At 41.3% G+C, this 19,670-nt stretch overlaps 1 protein-coding gene across 1 annotated transcript; it reads left to right on the top strand.

The window, feature by feature from the left end:
• The first annotated feature begins 1,672 nt into the window (after positions 1-1,672).
• Positions 1,673-18,990, top strand: zgc:64106 (uncharacterized protein LOC393348 homolog). The gene is made up of 6 exons (XM_063210947.1): positions 1,673-2,016; positions 7,274-7,513; positions 10,088-10,177; positions 10,465-10,653; positions 17,394-17,503; positions 18,469-18,990. The coding sequence occupies exons 1-6, from the start codon at positions 1,854-1,856 to the stop codon at positions 18,646-18,648; spliced, it is 972 nt and encodes a 323-aa protein (XP_063067017.1). The 5' UTR covers positions 1,673-1,853; the 3' UTR covers positions 18,649-18,990.
• The last annotated feature ends 680 nt before the right edge of the window (positions 18,991-19,670 follow it).

Here is a 19,670-nt window from a genome sequence, read left to right as displayed (position 1 = left end):
ATATTATTTAGAGAAAAATAATAATAATTGGAAGCTAAAAAACACATCTCAACCAGGGGTGCCAATAATAATGGAGGGCACTGTATGTGAAGGTTCAAGATTGTATTGTATTTAAATCATAAGCCACCGCCCGGCCAAAAAAAGTCGCCACCAAAAAGAGGTCACACTTTAATTTGTAGAATGCCTTTAGCTTTGATTATGGCACACATTTGCTGTGACATTGTTTTGAGAAGTGTCCGCAATGTCACAAGATTTATTTCCAAACAGTATTTTGCTCATTTGTCATTCTTCATTCTCAAATTTCATCTTTTGCATGAATATTTACTACCAACAATAGTAAAGTTTTCAGTTTGGCTTGAAAATTATTATTATTATTATTATTTTAAATACGTAGGCCTATATGAACTATAGGTGGATCATCTCTATGTAAATCCACCATTTTGAATTAGGCTGACCAGTCATAGACATCATAGACCTCCTCGACATTGCAAAACATTCTCTGGTCACACCAATATTGCTGAAATATTCCTGAAAAATATAAAATTAACGAATTTCCTTCACCAGCAGGTGTCCCTACCGAGTCGTTTCCACCCATAGAGGTAAAACATAACACCTCTACAGTCAATCCGGAAAGTATTCACAGCAGTATTCACTTTTTCCGCATTTTATTACGTTACAGCCTTATTCCAAATTGTATTCAGTTCATCTCTCTCCTCAAAATGTAACATAAATAGGCCTACCCCATTATGGCCATGTGAAAAAAAGAGTTCTTGAGAGTTTTTGAAAATGTATTAAAATTAAAAAACAAAGAAATCATATTTACATAAGTATTCACAGCCTTTGCTTAATACTTTGTAGAACCACCTTTGGCAGCAACTACATTCATTTTTTCATTTCGAAAAAAAAAGGGATTAAAAGGGACGTCATCGGTTTGTGTTTCAACCTTTCTTTACATTGCACCTGGGTTAAATAGATGGGTGTGAGTTTTGAATGAAATCCCATGGAGAGTATCATGATCTGCTTCTGTAGTCATAGTGCATGTTGACATGCTTCTTTAGGTGTAATTCAGATTTCCAATGTTGACGGCATTCATACATCCCCAAAACGATGTCAGTCCCACAACCATGGTTGACTAGCCAGATGATGCACTTTTTTTTGGGAAAACTCACTTGTTTACCACCACACATCCTTGATGCCATCTAAAGAAAATCTAAAGAAAAACGGGCCATACACATGGTCATAATGGGGTATTTATGTTACATTTTGAGGAGAGAGATGAATTGAATACAATTTGGAATAAGGTCGTAACGTAATGAAATGCGGAAAAAGTGAAGCGCTGTGAATACTTTCCGGATTGACTGTATGTTTCCACCACCCACTTATCACATACAATTGTCCATCTTTTTTTTTTGCAAATGTGTTCCATTATCGCTGCAAAGATATCAAGCTGCATGCCCCATTGTTGTTTTTGCCTGTAACGCACAATGTACTAGATGGTACACAATGGCAGGCATTCTGTGTTGGGACCTGTTTGATGAAGAGTTTTCATCACATTGCTTCTGTTTGTCACACACAGAGTTGGGTTGGTCTGATATGGCGAAAACGTATTTTGATGTTATCCAGGCGTGATAAGGTTAATGGGATTTAATTTGAGCAACTTCACAAAGAGTCCTGCATGTCACGGGAAAAAGTAGCAGTTCAGTATGTTCCCAATTAGTGAGAGGGAGATGTCCTAGGCTTTCGCAGTGCTGGACTTTCACCAGTACCTACGCGTCATTACGCACAGACGTTTGTACCGTCTCCTTGAGAGACGGCGAGTTTAGATTTGGGGAAAGAAGACAGAACTGGCCAGAATGACATGGGTGTTAAGTGACATCGTGTGCAACCCGGCGTGGATTGTCTCCACGGTGATCCTAGGACTGGTGGTACGATCTCAACGGAGAGGCTCGTGGGATCCACGCGCATGTAAAGTGGAACTGAAGGGGAAAACGGCCATTGTCACTGGCGCTAATACAGGTGAAGCTCAACCTGTTACCGTGAACTATTTATTGATCAGTATTTGCTTTTGCTGCGTGATTTGGTCTGTGATGGTGCCCTCTGATGATCTGTGTCTTTTTGTTTATGGAGATGCACATGTGCAACGTTTTTTCTATGGCACACCGTTAAGATGGCTAACATTTCCCTATACATAAACGGCCTCTCTGAAGTTCATTGATCAGGAACTTGCAGAAGTAGTCTGTTTAAACCACTTTTCAGTTATTTTTAAGCATGCCATGATGACTTTGCATTGGGGGGAAAATAGGCCACCGGCTGGCTCGAGTTACTGGCAGTCTCCAGATCCAGATGCCTTCCAGATGTGTTTGCGTGCTGGATTGCAGTTATGTTCAAGAGCCCTTTCTCTGGCTCTGGCTTTGTTCTCTGTGTTGTGCAATTGTTGTGCGTTGCTGAGTTGTATTAAAGGACAACTTTAATCTTTTTTGAACATTGAGCCCGTTTTCCAAGTTGTCTGCAATGTAGTTCCCTTACCATTTTTCATGTTTGCTGCTGTCTCACATGGCTAATTTTGATTTTGTCTCAACTGGCTTTAGAATGGTTTATGGCAGGGGTGGGAAACCTATTAGGCCCTTGAGGCCGTTTTATCCGGTCCCCGATATAATGTTATGCACATGAAATGTCATATTTCAAAAAGGAATCTAAAAAAAAAATACATCGGCAATGTTTACAATTAAGTTCTATTCAGAAAACCTAGAGAATGTGGGGTCTGTTTTAAAGGTGGCTGCCTCCAATAGGCTATAGGCCTAAAGTGGTTTGTATTCATAGTAGTACGGCCCTTGGTGGACTTTTACGGCTCTTGCAGGAATTTGAAGTGGCCCCTCCAATGAAAAAGGTTCCCCAAACCTGGTCTATGGGCATGTCCATGTCGTGTTTTAAAACTTGTATTTTGCATTTTGGAAATACATTTTTTTCTTTCGTTCACAAAATGCCAATTAAAACATGACATAAGACTTATTTTGCTTTTGTTGGAGAATGCCACTGACAGTGGTGGACGAAGTACACCAGTTATGTACTTGAGTAAAAGTACAGTTACCTTGCATTGAAAACTACTTAAAGGGACAGTTTGGTCAATTTCAACATGCAGTTGTAATGCTTACACTACCCCGGACTTGTCATTGCCTGAGATTTTTTTTCTTTTCTTCTTCAGCCGTTTCCGAGATCCTGGTCATTGTAATGGGGGCAGCTCTTTGTTTACATTTCAAAAAAACATTTTTATTTATTCCCAAAAACATCCAAAAGGTTATAAAACATCAGCAGACAACTAGCAAACAGCAGTACCTTTTGGGAAAATATTTGGAGTTGGCCTATGTTTCATTTTTTAAAAATGTAAACAAACGCTGCCCCCATTAGAATTGCTCATATCTCGGAAAGGGCTGAGCCGAAAAATGTGGCATCACCAGGTACTGACAAGTCAAGGGTAGCGTGAGCAATACAACTGCATGTTGAAATTGACCAAACTGTCCCTTTAAGTAAAAGTAAAAGTATCTCTCACTTTTTTACTTGAGTAGAAGTACAAAAGTATCTGCCGTCAAAAATACTTAAGTATTACAAGTAAAAAGTAAAAACTTAAAAATGAAGCCTTTGGTGCCATTTTAATATTTAAGTGTTGTAGTTTGCTCATATGTAATTAAATATAGTCTGATTTGCATAGGCTATACCAACATGTTAGAACTAGGCCATAACAGGCCTCAGAAACACGGTGGAGTAAGTCCATGGATGTTATAGCATCAGAAGTTCATTTTTACCTCTCTAAACATTTCATACTGACACTGCCTGTACCCTAACATGCCCAAAAGAACACATGAAAGGGCCATTAATATTAAGAATGATTAGGCTGAAATTGATTATGCCTATTAGAACAACTAGCCTACTACAATACCCCAGCCGTAGGCCTACACAGTCCAGTACATAGGCCTACTTATTTGTGACAGCAAGGAGTTCGTATAAAGTACTTTATGTTTATTTTTTTGTTATAATAATGGTTTTGGTAGACCTCTTCTTCTTCTTCTTCTTCTTCTTCTTCTTCTTCTTCTTCTTCTTATTATTATTATTATTATTATTATTATTATTATTATTATTATTATTATTATTATTATTATTATTATTATTATGTAGTGTTTGGTTATGTTAAAGTTGGCTTAGGCCTATATGGAAAAACAGACTTTTTGCGATTCTAAGCTACCTTTAAAGATATGAACATCCTACTTGTAATGGTCTCTATTTGCTAGATGCCAATGATTTGCAATAGCCTACTTGATACAACTTAATTGGAGCACTTATCTGTCTGATCATGAAAAAGCCTTTTGTGTCTGTGCACATCACTGGGCCAATATTTAGCCAAAGTTCACTTTTTTTCTTTTTTTTCTTTTTTAACTTTGTTACTGTTGTTGTTTTACAACCTCACTTTGGTGGTATTGCCAGTGCTTTTCATATCGGATACATGTTGCATGCAGCCTCCCTTTGCAACATGTGGTGGCCAAGGCAATCCTCATGTAAAGATACAAAATAACCCTTTACACAAGCCTCTTTTCCATAATGTTGAAGCAAATCATCTTTTTGGTGACAGGGGAGTCTATTAGACAAGTAATTGATATCCTCAACTTGGCAACAGGCAACCTGTTTAGGCCTACTTGACTCAAGAAATCAACACGCTACAAAAGCGGCAATTATGCGACTCTATTGTAAGCCACAACACAGATATAGCACAGTAAGTCAAATAAGCAGTACATTAAGTATCAATTCGCTGATTATTCAGTTCAAACGCGAAGCCTATCTAACAAATTTTGTCTTAGTGTCAGGCGAGTGCAGCCTGCGAGCTAAGCCTCTCCCCCTCACACAACGAATACGACGTGCAGATTAATACACTCTAACAACTACTCCTGCTTTATTGTTTTGCTGTGCTTTCCGCATGTTACAAGTAAGTAGGCTGCCGTTTCTTCTTATTTCAATTCGTTTTGCAAGTCACAACAGTGGACACATCAGTGGTCTGACTTAGTCTGCGTCCCTTCTAAAACCAATTCTGTACAGCTTGTCACGTGACACATTACAACCAATCACAATGGCGAATCTCTGAGTCTGCCAATCGGATTCAGTTTCACTTTCTTCACACCAGCGTGAAATCTCAGATTTCATTTGACCAGGGAATTAAAGATTAATTAATTCACCTGCCGTGTATCGCCTTAAATAAAAAAAGGAACGAGTAAGGAACGAGTGTTTCTGTAAATGTAACGAAGTGAAAGTACTAAACTTCACTTTGAAATGTAGTGAAGTAAAAGTATAAAGTCTTACCAAATACAAATAGGCCTACTTGAGTAAAGTATGAAAGTATGAAAATGTTACTTAAGTAGACCTACAGTAACAAATTACATTTACTTCGTTACTGTCCACCACTGGCCACTGAATAGGCCTACCACCAGATGCATACGTTTGAAAACAAATGTTTAGGGGGGTTGAACAGATAGGGGCATGACCCATAAAATGGCCCAGATGGCCATTCTAAAGCTGGTTGAGAAAAAAATCCAAATTAGCCAAATAAAGGAGACAGCGGCAAACATTTAAAAAATCCCTGACGGGACTCTTAAACATTGCAGACAACTCAAAAAATAGGCTTAATGTTCAAAATAGTGCACTTGTCCTTTAAAGGGACACTGTGCAGGAAATGGTCAAAAAAGGTACTGCAACTATGCTGACCATTGAAACTGGGTTGCCTATTGCCAAATTTGATCTTTTTGTGAAAGTTTACTAAGTAATAAACTTAATTTTTCTAGTGTGGCCCAAGTACAGTCATTTTTGCAGCTAAAAATGCCTATTTCTGGAAATTCAAAATGGCGACCCATGGAGAAGATCCCCCTTTTCATGTATGAAAAGTGCAATTTTCCCAGTCATAATGAATGCTTAGAATTTGATGGTGGTGGTAAGTATTCATGAAAAAGGTAACATTGGTGAATGAGTAGCATGGATTCTGGAAATAAACAACTAAAAATCTCACACAGTGTCCCTTTAAGGTGACAGTGTTTCCATTTAGCTCAAGGAACAGAGTTGTACTCACTTGTTTCTAAAACATTTTTTGCCAAACACCTCTCAATGCTAACTTACAATAGCCCAAGAATGATTTATAACCATTAGGCACATACAGTACATATTATTCCTTGCTGTATTGACGATTCCTCTTCAGTTTCAACCGCACCCATCTGATTTGGGTCAATGGCATTTTTGGGTATCAGGTGGTAGCCTACCACAGCTAATGTCCATATTTAACTAATTGGTAATATAGTGTCCTGCAATGAATGTGCTTGGTAACCCACTAAAAACAAAACAAATAATTTAATCCACACACGATGGTATTAGCCATGGTTGCACCACCCTGGCAAGACCACTTCCCCCATTTTGGCTGTATATTGACACTGAAATCGTTCAGTGCCTGACTGGAGGTGGTAGAATAAATGAGTAGCCTAACAGGCGATTGGCATGGAATTTGGCCAATGGTATAGTATAGTATAGTATAGTATATAGTATATAGTATAGTATAGTATCTTGCCTATCTTGCCTACTTTGTCTATGTCATTATCTCAAACAAAAAGGATATTCAGGCCAATACACTTTGTTCTCGGCCCTTTGCCCTGTCTGTTGTTATCTTTTCTGCCTTTGTTTTGTTTGCATGACATGAGTTGTGTTGTGCTTCACTTCATGTGTAATTGTGTATTGTATACTGTATACTTTGTATAATTGCATAGTCTAGGTGACTTATATATTTTATTAGAATAGCTAGCCTGACCAGGGACTGAGGTTGCAAATTAGCTCTCTAGCTACAAACCTTATATGTACTCACATCTGCAAGCTGTCATGGCCTTGCCATGTCAAAATGTTTGTAATAATGTGCACTCACTGCATTGTCCCTGACAAATAAACTACAAATAATAATACAAAAAATGTGCTTCACTTCTTTACTTGTTGTGCCACTGTTATATGTACAACAGGGGGAATTTGTACCTGTATGTTTTGCTTTTATGCTTTTATGTTTGCTTTTATGTGTTTCTGTATCATGTTTTTGGCAGACCCGGTCTCAAAAGCTGTAAAAGATCTCAGCCTTGGACAGTTGTAACGTGATCACTCACTCACAGACTATTTGTCTTCCTTGCTCATTGTCTATTGGCTAATGATCTCTGTTTTTTTCCTCTGGTGTGTTCGTTGTCCCCCACCCCTCCCCGTATACTCCTAGGCATTGGCAAGTTCATCGCCCTGGACTTTGCGCGGCGAGGTGCACGAGTGATTCTTGCGTGTCGCAGTGAGACTCGTGGGACTACGGCCCTGAAAGAGATCCGGGAGCTGAGCGGGAACGCTGACGTGCACCTGCGTCTGGTGGACCTCTCTTCTCTGGAGTCAGTGCGAGAGTTTGCCGCCACCATCCTGGCGGAGGAGAAACAGCTGCACATCCTGGTGAATAACGCTGGAGCCTCAGGTATACTGCCACTGTCTCTGCAGAATCTGATAATCAGGCCTGAACTGGGGGAGAAATAGGGACCGGGCACTTTTGGCTGAAAAGGGCCCCTCCTAATTAGTGGCGCAGAACTGACTCACACCCACGTGGGCCCCGTATTTTCAGGCCCACCGGGAAATGCCCGCTATGCCAGATGGCCAGTCCAGCCCTGCTGATAACACAAGCACTCATAGCACTTTCTGCAAGCTCAGATACAGGAGCAGCAAGAGGAATTAGACCAGGGGGCAACATTCATTCACTAGGTATGTATACATGGGCACTTCTGATCCGATTAGAATAGGGATATTTTTCTAATCCGATCAGGAATTCCCTTGTATACGGCCCGATCGGACTAGATTTCTTTGATCGGATCAGAATTCTAATCGGACTAGAAGAGGTGGTGTAGTCCGATCAGATGGTCCATGTATGCACTCTATTCCACTTGGTTGTTTGTGACGCAATCGTGTCACATATTTTAACAAATGAAGCTCTGGTTATCCTAACAGTTTAACGCCATATTGGTCGCTGAATTCCTGCAGAACAACTCTCTACCACCAATCCTGGCTTGTTTACTCTCATCCACAGACTTATTTCTTGTTTGTGAGGTGTTTTAAGTGAACTGGTGACAACAGCGTGTCGGACTGCCGCTGTTACACACCTGCCCATAAGCGCAAGATTGTCGCTTCCCGCTGCACTTTCAGAAAGACTAAAATTATAAATAAAGCAAGCGATACTTTCATGTTTATCGCTGTTTTTAACCATATAGGCTAGCCTAACCCGGCCTGTTACTAACCACGGTCCCTGGTAACCGCGCGTGGCAGGTATTCGAACGTTCGAGGTCAATGTAATGTATACACTTCATTCCGATCAGAGTAATCGGATCAGATCTATTCCGATCGGCGAAAAAAGCGCCATATATACACAGCTACTCATTCATTCCTGGGGCGGAGCTATAGAGGGTGAGCAGGGCATTTGCTACTGGGCCGAGGGCCCTCCCATATTGATGGTGGGGGCCCTACTATGACCTTGGCAGGCCGTGTGGGCCCTTCCAGCGTTTTGCCCAGGGGCCCAGTGTACAATTGTTCTGCCACTGATTCATTCATTCATTCATTCATTCATTCATTAATTTATTTATTCATATACGTACCTATCATAAGTGTGCAACTGTGCATTCAAAACAATACATATCACTCTAGTTTTAGTAAAGCATAAAATGATTGTTACGTGAATGAATGGATGCGTGCGTGCGTGGGTGCGTGGGTGCGTGCGTGCGTGCGTGCGTGCGCGCGCGCGTGCGTGCGTGGGTGGGTGGGTGTTTAGCTTGTTGAAATTGTTGAGGTATGTTTTTGGGAGTTGTTGTGTTGTTAAGCTCGTAACAGGAATAGTCACACGAATTAGTGGGAAGTGAACCCATGAGCCACAAGTGGTATTCTAAGCAACCAATACTGACTCATGTATTCCTGGAAAGGGCCGTCTTAACTGTAGTTACTGTAGGTTTAGTCAGGCATATACTCTCTCTTCTGCGTCGACACCAAAGACTCTCTCCACCACCATAAGACACAGCCGTGTCAAAAGTAAACATAGAAGTACCCTCATGTTGTTAGTACAAGCACATGATCTCTCAGTACATGATATTACATAGTTGCTACACTAGTTATTCCACTTTGACTACTGAAGTAGATGGACTTGGTGTTACTAAAAAAAACTGCCTCAAAATTTAAGCCACTCAGAATCACCTGATCGTAAGACAGTTACCGTATTCTACAGGAAATACAAATTGTCAGTCTGCCAGTGTTGTGCCTGCATGATATACATATGATGGCAACTATTTTGGTGGAGTAAAATAACCCACAAAAAGTGTCCTGTTGTCAGAATGTGGCTAAGTGTTCCTTCGTCTGGCTTAACTATATCAGATTCATTGGAACCTCCTTATATGTCCCTGCTCAGCTGTCGCGTGGTGAAGAGAAACTGTTTTTGTATTCCTGTGATAATGTGATCCACACTGTAATGGATAAAATGATATTTTTTCAGACTTCTGACTGAGATTTAGAAACAAACAGTGCATAGCAACCTACAAATAACATGTCCCATGCAGTGCACAGGGGTGTAGGCCTACATGTTGTAAGAATGAAGAACATCAACAGTAACACAATTTGTGAACTGATCAACAAGCAACATGTAATTTTGTGTTGCCGTCATAATATACTGTGTTTTTCTGCGACGCCTTCGGGTTTCTCAAGTTGTAATTACAGAATTTTAGACATGAGCTCATCATGAGGCTACGGCGTTGTACTCTCAAGTTCTCTGGAAGCAGGGACTGACAACTGGGATATGATGGCAGATTACAATTTTAGGACATTTTAGATCAAGGAAAGGAAAAGGAAGGGTTGGTCTACTGAAGGAATTCAGACAAAACATTCAGAGAGAAGAAAAATGCTTTGACCAAGTGTGTGTGTGTGTGTGTGTGTGTGTGTGTGTGTGTGTGTGTGTGTGTGTGTGTGTGTGTGTGTGTGTGTGTACCCATTTTACATAATGAATATGTGGTGTGTCATATAGGTTTACCTAAAGGTCTCACAGCTGATGGTCTGGAACTTTCCTTTGCCACAAATCATGTCGGACCATTCCTTCTCACCAGCTTACTACTGGGTGAGTCCCCTCTCACTGTCTTTCTCTCTCACACACACACACACACACACACACACACACACACACACACACACACACACACACACACACACACACACACACACACACACACACACACACACACACACACACACACAAACACACACACACACACGAGTGTAGTCTTTGATTTAGTCTCTTACTGTGTGTGTGTGTGTGTGTGTGTGTGTGTGTGTGTGTGTGTGTGTGTGTGTGTGTGTGTGTGTGTGTGTGTGTGTGTGTGTGTGTGTGTTTTGTGTTGGTTTCAGACCTCTTAAAAAGCTCCGCTCCAGCCCGCATTGTCAATGTAGCATCTTCTAATCATCAGCTGGGGACAATGGACCTCGCTCATTTCCATGGCAACAACCTCGGCTTCCGTGTGGACGAGGTGTATAACCACACAAAACTCCACAATGTCCTGTGGACCAAAGAACTTGCCCGGCGCCTCAAAGGCACAGGTATTCTACTGACCATGAATGGGTCCCACTCAGGTTTCCACACCACCCTACCACACAACCCAATGTCAAGGGAAGCTGGTCAGCAGTTCACCACTAGGGCTTGGCATGAACTTTTTACCTCACTGGCCGCCTTCTTTTTCTGGGAAAAAAAATTGCTACTGATGACACTAACTCACTGACGACACTTCTGGTTTCTGGCTGAACGCGCGCTGGTGCTGCTGCCATGGAACAATGCGTCAGAGCCAATCACTGTGCCACGAGCCAATTCATGCTGTTGTTATTGTTAACTGCTACAAACAGCTACATTCTGTGAAATGAAATACTCAGGGACTTGTTTGCTGATGTGTGTCTTTGATTTTTAACTTGTGATTATAACACCAAACACGCCATACCACACTTCATGCTCCGACAAAAAATATTTAAGGTATATCTTGAAGTTTGTTGTTTCAGCAGACGCTCATGCAGCAGCCAAGGCTATGAAGCAAATTGTGTAAAATTGCGTTTCCTCGGGTATCTCTGGCTTTGCTACCTCCGTACATGATCAACGGCAAAAAAAATCCTGACCTGACGTAGCGTCACAGGCTTTAAGTTTCAAGTTTTCAAGTTTCAAGTTTCAAGTTTCAAGTTTATTTAGCCATATCAACAGTATAAAAATACAGTTGTTAGGAATGTTGATTGGTGTGCTCACACAACAACACAAACAAAGACACAAAACTGGGGAGGGGGGGTATGAAAGAAAAACAGGGGGGGCGGGGGTACACAAATAAATAAACAGGGAATGGCATACAAAACATTGGAGACATAGAAAAGTGCAATGGAATATTTAAAGTGCATGGTATGTACAAGAACAGTAGTAGCATTGTGCAAAGTAACAAAGGAGGTAGGAAGGCCAGGTAGTGGAGTAGCTGTAAAGTGCTAGTGCGTATTTAAGTGTCGGATGGCTTGTGGGTAGGTACTGTCCCTAGATCGTGTGGTTTTGCTTGGGATACTGCGGTACCTTTTCCCTGAAGGCAATAGTGTGAATAGGTGGTGTGCTGGGTGTGTAGGGTCAGAGGTGATGTTATTGGCTTTCCTAGCAAGTCAGGGGTGCGATTCTCAAAGTGCGAAGTAGCTAGTCTGTTAGCAATGTTGCATAGTAAATACTATAAAAGTTGCTAACTCTTGTGTCTCGAACGTTAGCACACAAAGTAACTACTGCTTGGAGTAATGTGCACTCTGAAGTAGTGGTGACTTTGAAAGTGAGGTGCCTCCTATCCGTATCTGGACAGTGAAGTTGAAGTACAGCTGGAGTAGATCCATTGAGTCCAGACATCACCTCAGCCACCCCAAGTAACATACAGCGCTAGTCTACTTCAGAGTGTGACTCCACCCATTAGCTAAACTTGTAGTACATATTTGACCACAAATGTGTCAATATCTTTTAATCCTGTGGTGCAAAAGCGATGAAAATCAATCGACATGCACACAAAGTGATGATACAGCTGCGAGAGTGTTCAGAACACAAATTCACGTCATGTCATTTGTTCGTGAAAAAAAAAACGTCATATCCTTGGAATCTGATGAATCCCACACTAATAATATACTTTTAGCTGTATACCGATTGAATTGCGTCTCATTTCGATGTGTAATTTGTGAAATATTTAGATAAGAAAGTATTGGTTACTCCCGGAAATGCGCTGGCTCACTTGTCAAGTACTTAAATATTTTTGGCGCGAATTTCATTTCATAGCCTAGGGGTATTTACGCTTGCCTATCAATGGGAAGACGCGAGCTACGCGGGTTCGAAACCAGTGTGCAGCATGTTGACAACAACTCGTGAAATCGTGTTTTGGACCCTACAGTGTAACACATTTTCCCTTGGCTGCACGTGTGTGTTGGTAATGCACAACATAAATTATCTATTTCTGCCAGATATTTCCAAAATTGTGGCACTGCAACCATGTGGATTCGAACCGGTGTGGCTTCTGTTTTCCCATTGGGATGCAAGCGTGAATACCACTAGGCTATGGAATGAAATCCACGCGAAAATTTCTTAGGCATATCACACTTCAACAGACGATTTTCTGGGAGTAACCACAACTCTATTCAAATATTTTACAAATTACACCTCGGGATGAAACGAAATCCAATCGGCATGCAGATAATACTGCATTATTGGTGCGGACGGTGTCAGATTGTAATGCCACGGCCGTGTTTTTTCACCAAGAAATTACAAGGTGTGTTGTGGAGGAAACAGCAGAGTCACGGTGTCGTGACATCCAAATAATGTGCTGGTGGTGGTTGTACACTATTGCTTTCTACTTCACGCACTGAATTTAGCAGGAAACAGCTGAATCATGACTCAGCAATCATGCTTATCTCTTGTTGCTTCTTTGGTCACGCACTGCAATGCCAAGAAAGTAAGTAGCGGTGTGGACTCAGGAAAGTAGCCGCACTACTTTTGGCTTACTGTGGGAATAGTAAGGTTTCGAGAAATGCACGGATTTCGCCTTGAAGTAAGTAGATAACTACAAAGTACATCTGTAGTTCAAAGCTAACATTGCGGAAACGCACCCCTGGTGTTGTAGAGTGAGGCTAAAGTGGGAAGACTGCGGCCAATGATTTTAGAGGCCCTGCGTACCACCCTCTCCAGATGTTGCTTTTCTTGGCTGGTGGAGCTACCATACCAGACCAAGATGGAGAAGGTGAGCACGCTTTCGATGGTGGCACTATAAAAGTGGATCATGCCTGCTTGGCTGACTCCAAATTTCCTCAGTTGTCGGAGGAAGTATAATCTTTGTTGGGCTTTTGAAATGATGAGACTGGTGTTCAGATTCCATGACAGGGACTGATGGATGGTGGTGCCTATAGGAAACGGAAGGAGTCTACCCACTCCACTACCTGGCCATTAATGCAGATGGGGGTGTGCTGGCCTGCGCTTTTCCTGAAATCCACTATGAGTTCTTTAGTTTTGGATATGTTGAGAGTGAGATTGTTTACTGTGCACCACTGCACTAGATGTTCGACCTCATCGCGGTATGATGTTTCGTCTTCGTCGCGTATGAGGCCTATTACAGTGGTGTCGTCAGCAAATTTCAGGAGTTTGACAGATGGGGAGTTGGATGTACAGCTGTTGGTGTATAGAGAGAATAACAGGGGTGACAATACACAACCTTGTGGCGCGCCAGTGTTGAGGACCTTAGTAGATGAAATATTGTTCTGAATTTTAACACATTGTGTTCTGTTGGTCAGGAAGTTGAGCAGCCAGTGACAGAGTGATGGGTTGACATCCATGGACATGAGAGAGTTAAACAATCTGATAGGAAGGATAGTGTTGAAAGCTGAGCTGAAGTCTATGAATAGGACACGGGCATTGGTGGATTTACAGTCAAGATGTTGAAGAATGAAATGAATGCAGAGTGAAACTGCATCGTCTACTCCCTTTTTTGCCCTGTATGCAAATTGGTGATGGTCCAGTGTTATGTGTGATAGAGACTTACAGATTAGACGTTCAAAAACTTTCATTACAACAGGGATGAGAGTGACAAGCCTATAATCATTAAGACAGGTGATGTTTGTTTTTTTAGGTACTGGGATGATCGTAGCTGATTTAAAACAGGCAGGTGCAGTGGCACAGTGGAGAGACCAGTTAAAAAATGAAACTAAAAATAGCAGCGAGTTCATTGCCGCAGTTCTTGAGGGTGGCTGGTGTTACGCCATCAGGGCCAGTGTGACGGAGGTCATCTTGCACCTGTTCACCCCCCTCGGGGATCGAACGTGCGACCTCGTCAACTACAACGGTTCGGAATGGGAGACACAGTACGATACCGCTGGGCCAAGAGACTAGTCTCTCGGCCCAACGGCACGAGACTGTATGAGGCTATCGGAGGGAGGTTTACCAACGTTCCACGCCAACTCTGTGCTAGTTAGCCTCCGTTACACTCTCCCCCTTAAACCTCACTCCCATCCGGGTCACGGCACCACTGTGACGGAGGTCATCTTGCACCTGTTCACCCCCCTCGGGGATCGAACGTGCGACCTCGTCAACTACAACGGTTCGGAATGGGAGACACAGTACGATACCGCTGGGCCAAGAGACTAGTCTCTCGGCCCAACGGCACGAGACTGTATGAGGCTATCGGAGGGAGGTTTACCAACGTTCCACGCCAACTCTGTGCTAGTTAGCCTCCGTTACACCAGCTGCCTTGGTGGTATTTTGCCGCTGTAGCAGTCTGCGCACATCATGCTCCGAGATGGAAAGAGGAGGTTGGGTGTGGCCCACCCCCAGTGAGTGAGGGGGGACACTTGTTTGTGCGCAGGCGGCATCGAAACGGCAGAAAAAGTCATTAAGCTGCTCAGGTAGGGAGGGGTCACAGTCCAGTATATGATGTTTCATTTTATTGTTCGTTATTTCCTGAAGGCCCCGCCAGACCCCCTTAATGTTGTTATCCTGAAGTTTATTTTCCAGTTTGTTTCTGTAGCTGGCTTTTGCTGTGTTTATGGCTTTCTGTTTTGCAAGAGTTTAAGTCTGGGATGATTCCCAAGAAAATGGCCACATGTGGTTGATCTGAGTCACTACTCACTAGCCATTCAGCACATAACCACAGTTTTGTTGTCAGATGTTTTCCCTTTATGACGACATGTATAAGATCTGAAATTAAGTGGTAAAGCAAGCACATCAGTGTGACTAAAATAGCTCTATACATGAAAATAATCATATGGGTTACTACTGTACTACTGTTAGTCTATACTCTTTTCCACATGTATTATTCTTTTCAAAGTGGTCGTATTATACAAAATATGCAAATGCTCAGAAGACAAATGATCACCTCTTCCTTGCATGCCACTGAGTAAATAACGTCACAAATATGTTATTGCCCATATAGCCAAACTGGGCCATGTGAGTATGATGGCTTTGTAAATATAAACAGGTTTAAAGGTCAAGTATCTGGATTGTTAAGTAGTCTAGATTCAGAATTAATGCTGCCCACTCACATGACATCTTTTCATGAATATTTTACTACCACCATCAATTTCTTAGTCTATTCATTATGGCTCGGAAATTTACATTTTTCATACATGAATACATGGATCCTTTGGCTGGCAAAACTACTACCGGTAGGCTAACTACTTTACATACATAGTAAATGGAAAAGATAACATTTGTGAATAGGTAGCATACATTTTGCAAATCACCTCTAGAAATTCACACTAGACCTTTATGGGTATTCACAGAGAGGACTGTATTTTAGCAGCCTGGACCATACAAGCCTACCATTTTAGCACTCTAGCTTGTCCGGAATACTGCTCATTTGTGTTTGAGTCATTTTACCACCCCCCTGAGGAAAAGGAAGCATGACTTATGATGTCACATTAGCCCTGTAGTATTTTCTGTAGGCTACAGTGACTAATGCCATTTCTGAATTTCCAGAGTTTCATTTTGAAATGAAATCTGACTGTTGAGTTGAGTTGAGTGGTGGTGTTGAGGCAGCCTGGTTTGTGTTTTCATTACAAACCGTGTTACCTGGAAGAGGGTGGTCATCACCCTAACAGCAGTGCACACATGGCTACCAGCCGAGAGAAAGCAGGAAGAATAGAATACTATCTTGTCTGGTATAATCACTTCACTGTTGTTAATACCCAGGGCACAATAGCTAGATATCACTTGACGTCACTTCCGTATCTTTCTAAATGCTCAAACCTCAGCTGTTGGGCAACCTTTGAAAGCCCTCTAAAAATACTGTGTTTTGTCTACGATTGTTTTGTCTACGATTTTTGTTATCGTTTTGATTTGCTTGCAGCAAACACGCACAGCCTGTTGTCACACAGTTTTGTGTGGGTAATTCTATAATTAGAGTAACACTTCAGGGTTTTTTTCCTGCCATTTTTCGCTATTTTTTTCAATTAATAACATAGATGTTTCCATGGTATACACCCTTGAGTGTCCAAACTAACTAATTAACTAACTAACTTTAAAAATATCAGGTTTTTAGGAATATGTTGAAAACATAGTTGACGGACAATTTTCCCTCTCTATGACCATCAAAAAGTATGGATTAAAAAATATTGAAGAGGTGTACTGAAAACTTTACATAAGGGGTCTTCACATTACCATCCAAAGAGGTAATGACATTTTTTATGATGTTGGTCATAGGACAAACCATTGTTGATTTATGGAGGGTGTTTCAGTTTGAGCCACGGTTGTTGACACAGTTTTCTGGGATGCACACAAAATCCTCAATTTAATGTATAATATGGAAAATAATAGGCTTTTAAACACTTATGTCACATCATAATAACGGCTGCGATATTTGTAAATAATTATACAAGGTTATTTTCCACACACCGCGCTCTTCCGTCTTGTTGGTGCGTCTCTGAAGTAATCTGGTAGTAAGGAAATGGATCGCACTCAGTTCTTCTTATTTTCTTGTTGTTTTCTTTTTATTTTAGTATCGCAGGGACTGACATGACTGACGTTTTGGCTGCACATAGCCTGTCTGTCATGTCAGTCCCTGCGATACTAAAATAAAAATAAAACAACAAGAAAAGAAGAAAAACTGAGTGCAATCCATTTCCTTACTACTAGGGATGCAAATTATCGATTAATTCATTAATCATTAGTTGATAGTCTTATCGATCAACTTACGATTGATAAGTGGTGTGGGTGTCTCACAAGTAATAATAATGACATTGTGTGTGTTTGTGTGGATGCCATGTTTGATGGTGAATGTTTGTGTTTGTGTGTGTATTTTATGTGTCAGATGTGACAGCAAACTGCCTGCACCCTGGCGTGGTTATGACAGAGGTGATGCGACACTACAGCTGGAAGCTGAGGCTTATTTTCAACCTGATTGGCTTCTTCTTCTTCAAGGTAAACCCCTTGACTTCAGTTTCTTGCTTGGTGTTGAGATGACTGAAGATGTGGCTGTGCTTTCCGGCCTATAAGACACTTTTCCCCCCATGCTTTGAGCCCTGAGGCTTATATCATGATGGAGCTCATGTTTTGATTATGATATGTGACAACTACAACTTGAAGGGAGTTAGCTTTGGAGCTAATGTGTAAATACCCCATGTTGCAATATGGATGCAATACTTACAATACCATGTTGCAATACTTGCAGCTTATAGAGGCTTATACAGTGGCCTATAAATGTACAATTATTATTTTTCCTTTACGTTTAGTGGGTTCAGTTTATATTAGCTGAATATTAGCTTATATTATCAGCTCATAGGCCAGATGAGTGTATCAATAACTGCATTGTACCTGGTAACGTTTTATTATCTGAAGAGCAACTGTGTTCAATTATCTGATGTCTCCTGAGCACCCTAAGCCCCATTTGTGTCTTCTTTGTAATATATGTTTTTGTTTTCCTTGAACCCAATAGGTCAGATATTTCCTTCCTGAAATCAAGTTTAATTTCTTTATATTCTGAAATACCAACATACAGACTTTCTATAACTAGCTGGTGATACCTGGATCAGGCACCTTGGTCAACGTGGGTTGAAAAACAATTTTATGTTGTTTAACTACTAACTTAAGCTAAGATGAAAAAAACATTTTGACCTTTGCTTTTGACCTTTGATGTTAACCTTTTAGACTGTCATTTTACCCCAAAATGATTCCCAATGCCAATGGTGGAACTAGCTACCAGCTGCTTGATGAGTGGCTCCAGGTGGATTTCATTGCCAATGGCATGGGGATGGAGATCGAGTCTGGCCCAACCCTACCCCTCCTCTATCTCCTACTTGTTTCCTCTATGATCTTCACTATCCTATACAATAAATGATCCAAAAAATTGAGGTCCTCACACTGCTGGTGCTTGTGTGTCATGGCAGACTGCTGAAGAGGGGTCCGTGAGCACCATCTACTGTGCGGTGGCAGACGAGACAGAGGGAATCTCGGGGAAGTACTTTGACAGTGACTGTGCCCTGGTGCTTCCCTCATCGACCGCCCAGGATCCTGCCCTTGCCCTCAAGAGCTTTGAGTACTGCGAGAAACTGACTTCCAAACTTTAAATTTCCAAACGTGACTCTAGTTCTAGTCAGGCCGGCGCAGTCCTTTGTAAAGCACCCACCTCAAGCTTCAGAGACAGCTGAGGTTATACAGCAACTGCGGTACAATTAGCTGCTATGGACTTGATATGTCAGGACTTATCTTTGATTTTTTGAAATAATCAAACCATTGTGCTACAATTGTGACTGAATTCAAAATAGGAAGGAAGAAGGGTTTTTTTGAAGGGGTGTGTGGGATGACTGATGTTACCTATTCTCACTTACCAGAGCAACTACAATTGTGTGTGTATCTTTTTGTATATTTATAACCAAGTAAACTTCAATAAAGTTGTATTATTTCTGTGATTTGCTGGGTAATGTCCATCATATGAGGCAAGTGCATTGCATTTCTTCTGTTTAGTACCATGACCAAACCACAGTTTATCCCTTACTTATTCCGCAAAACAAACTGAAAGTTTACACTATATTGTAGTGTACATTACAAAGGATGTTGGCTTCATGGCGGTCAGTTCTACATGAATCATGCATGGCAAAGCAGCAATCAAATTGCTAAAAGAATAAAGTTTTGTCTATGAAAGAATAAAAATGTTTTTACTTATTAACTGTGTGACTGCTGTCATAGAAGGGGCATGCATACGCTGATAACAATCAATAGTCCAGAGTCCGAAACTTGCATGGACATTTGTCTATAAGAACTTAGTGTACTAGTTTGCGTGTGCATTTAAAACAACCATCAACAGAGACAGGCAGTATTAAACATTTCGATCTTGGTGCATTCTCGAATCTTACATGCATCAGCTGCTGCTAATAGTATTTTTTTGTGATGGTCATCGATGTAACACTTTGTTAATGTACTTATTTTCCAATTGAATCAACATAAAATTGGTTGTTTATTACTGTATTCTTTTTTTATATCGTTCAGTATCCACAAGGCATTTCAGATGTAAAAGTGAACCAGCACAAACACATAAGAATCCCTTAGTAGCTTTGAGGCATGAAGAGATGATATGTGACAAGATGAGATG

The sequence above is a fragment of the Engraulis encrasicolus genome, chromosome 11, assembly GCF_034702125.1.
Source record: "Engraulis encrasicolus isolate BLACKSEA-1 chromosome 11, IST_EnEncr_1.0, whole genome shotgun sequence".
Classification (NCBI taxonomy): Eukaryota; Metazoa; Chordata; class Actinopteri; order Clupeiformes; family Engraulidae; genus Engraulis; species Engraulis encrasicolus.
This window is presented reverse-complemented; position numbering and strand designations above follow the sequence as displayed.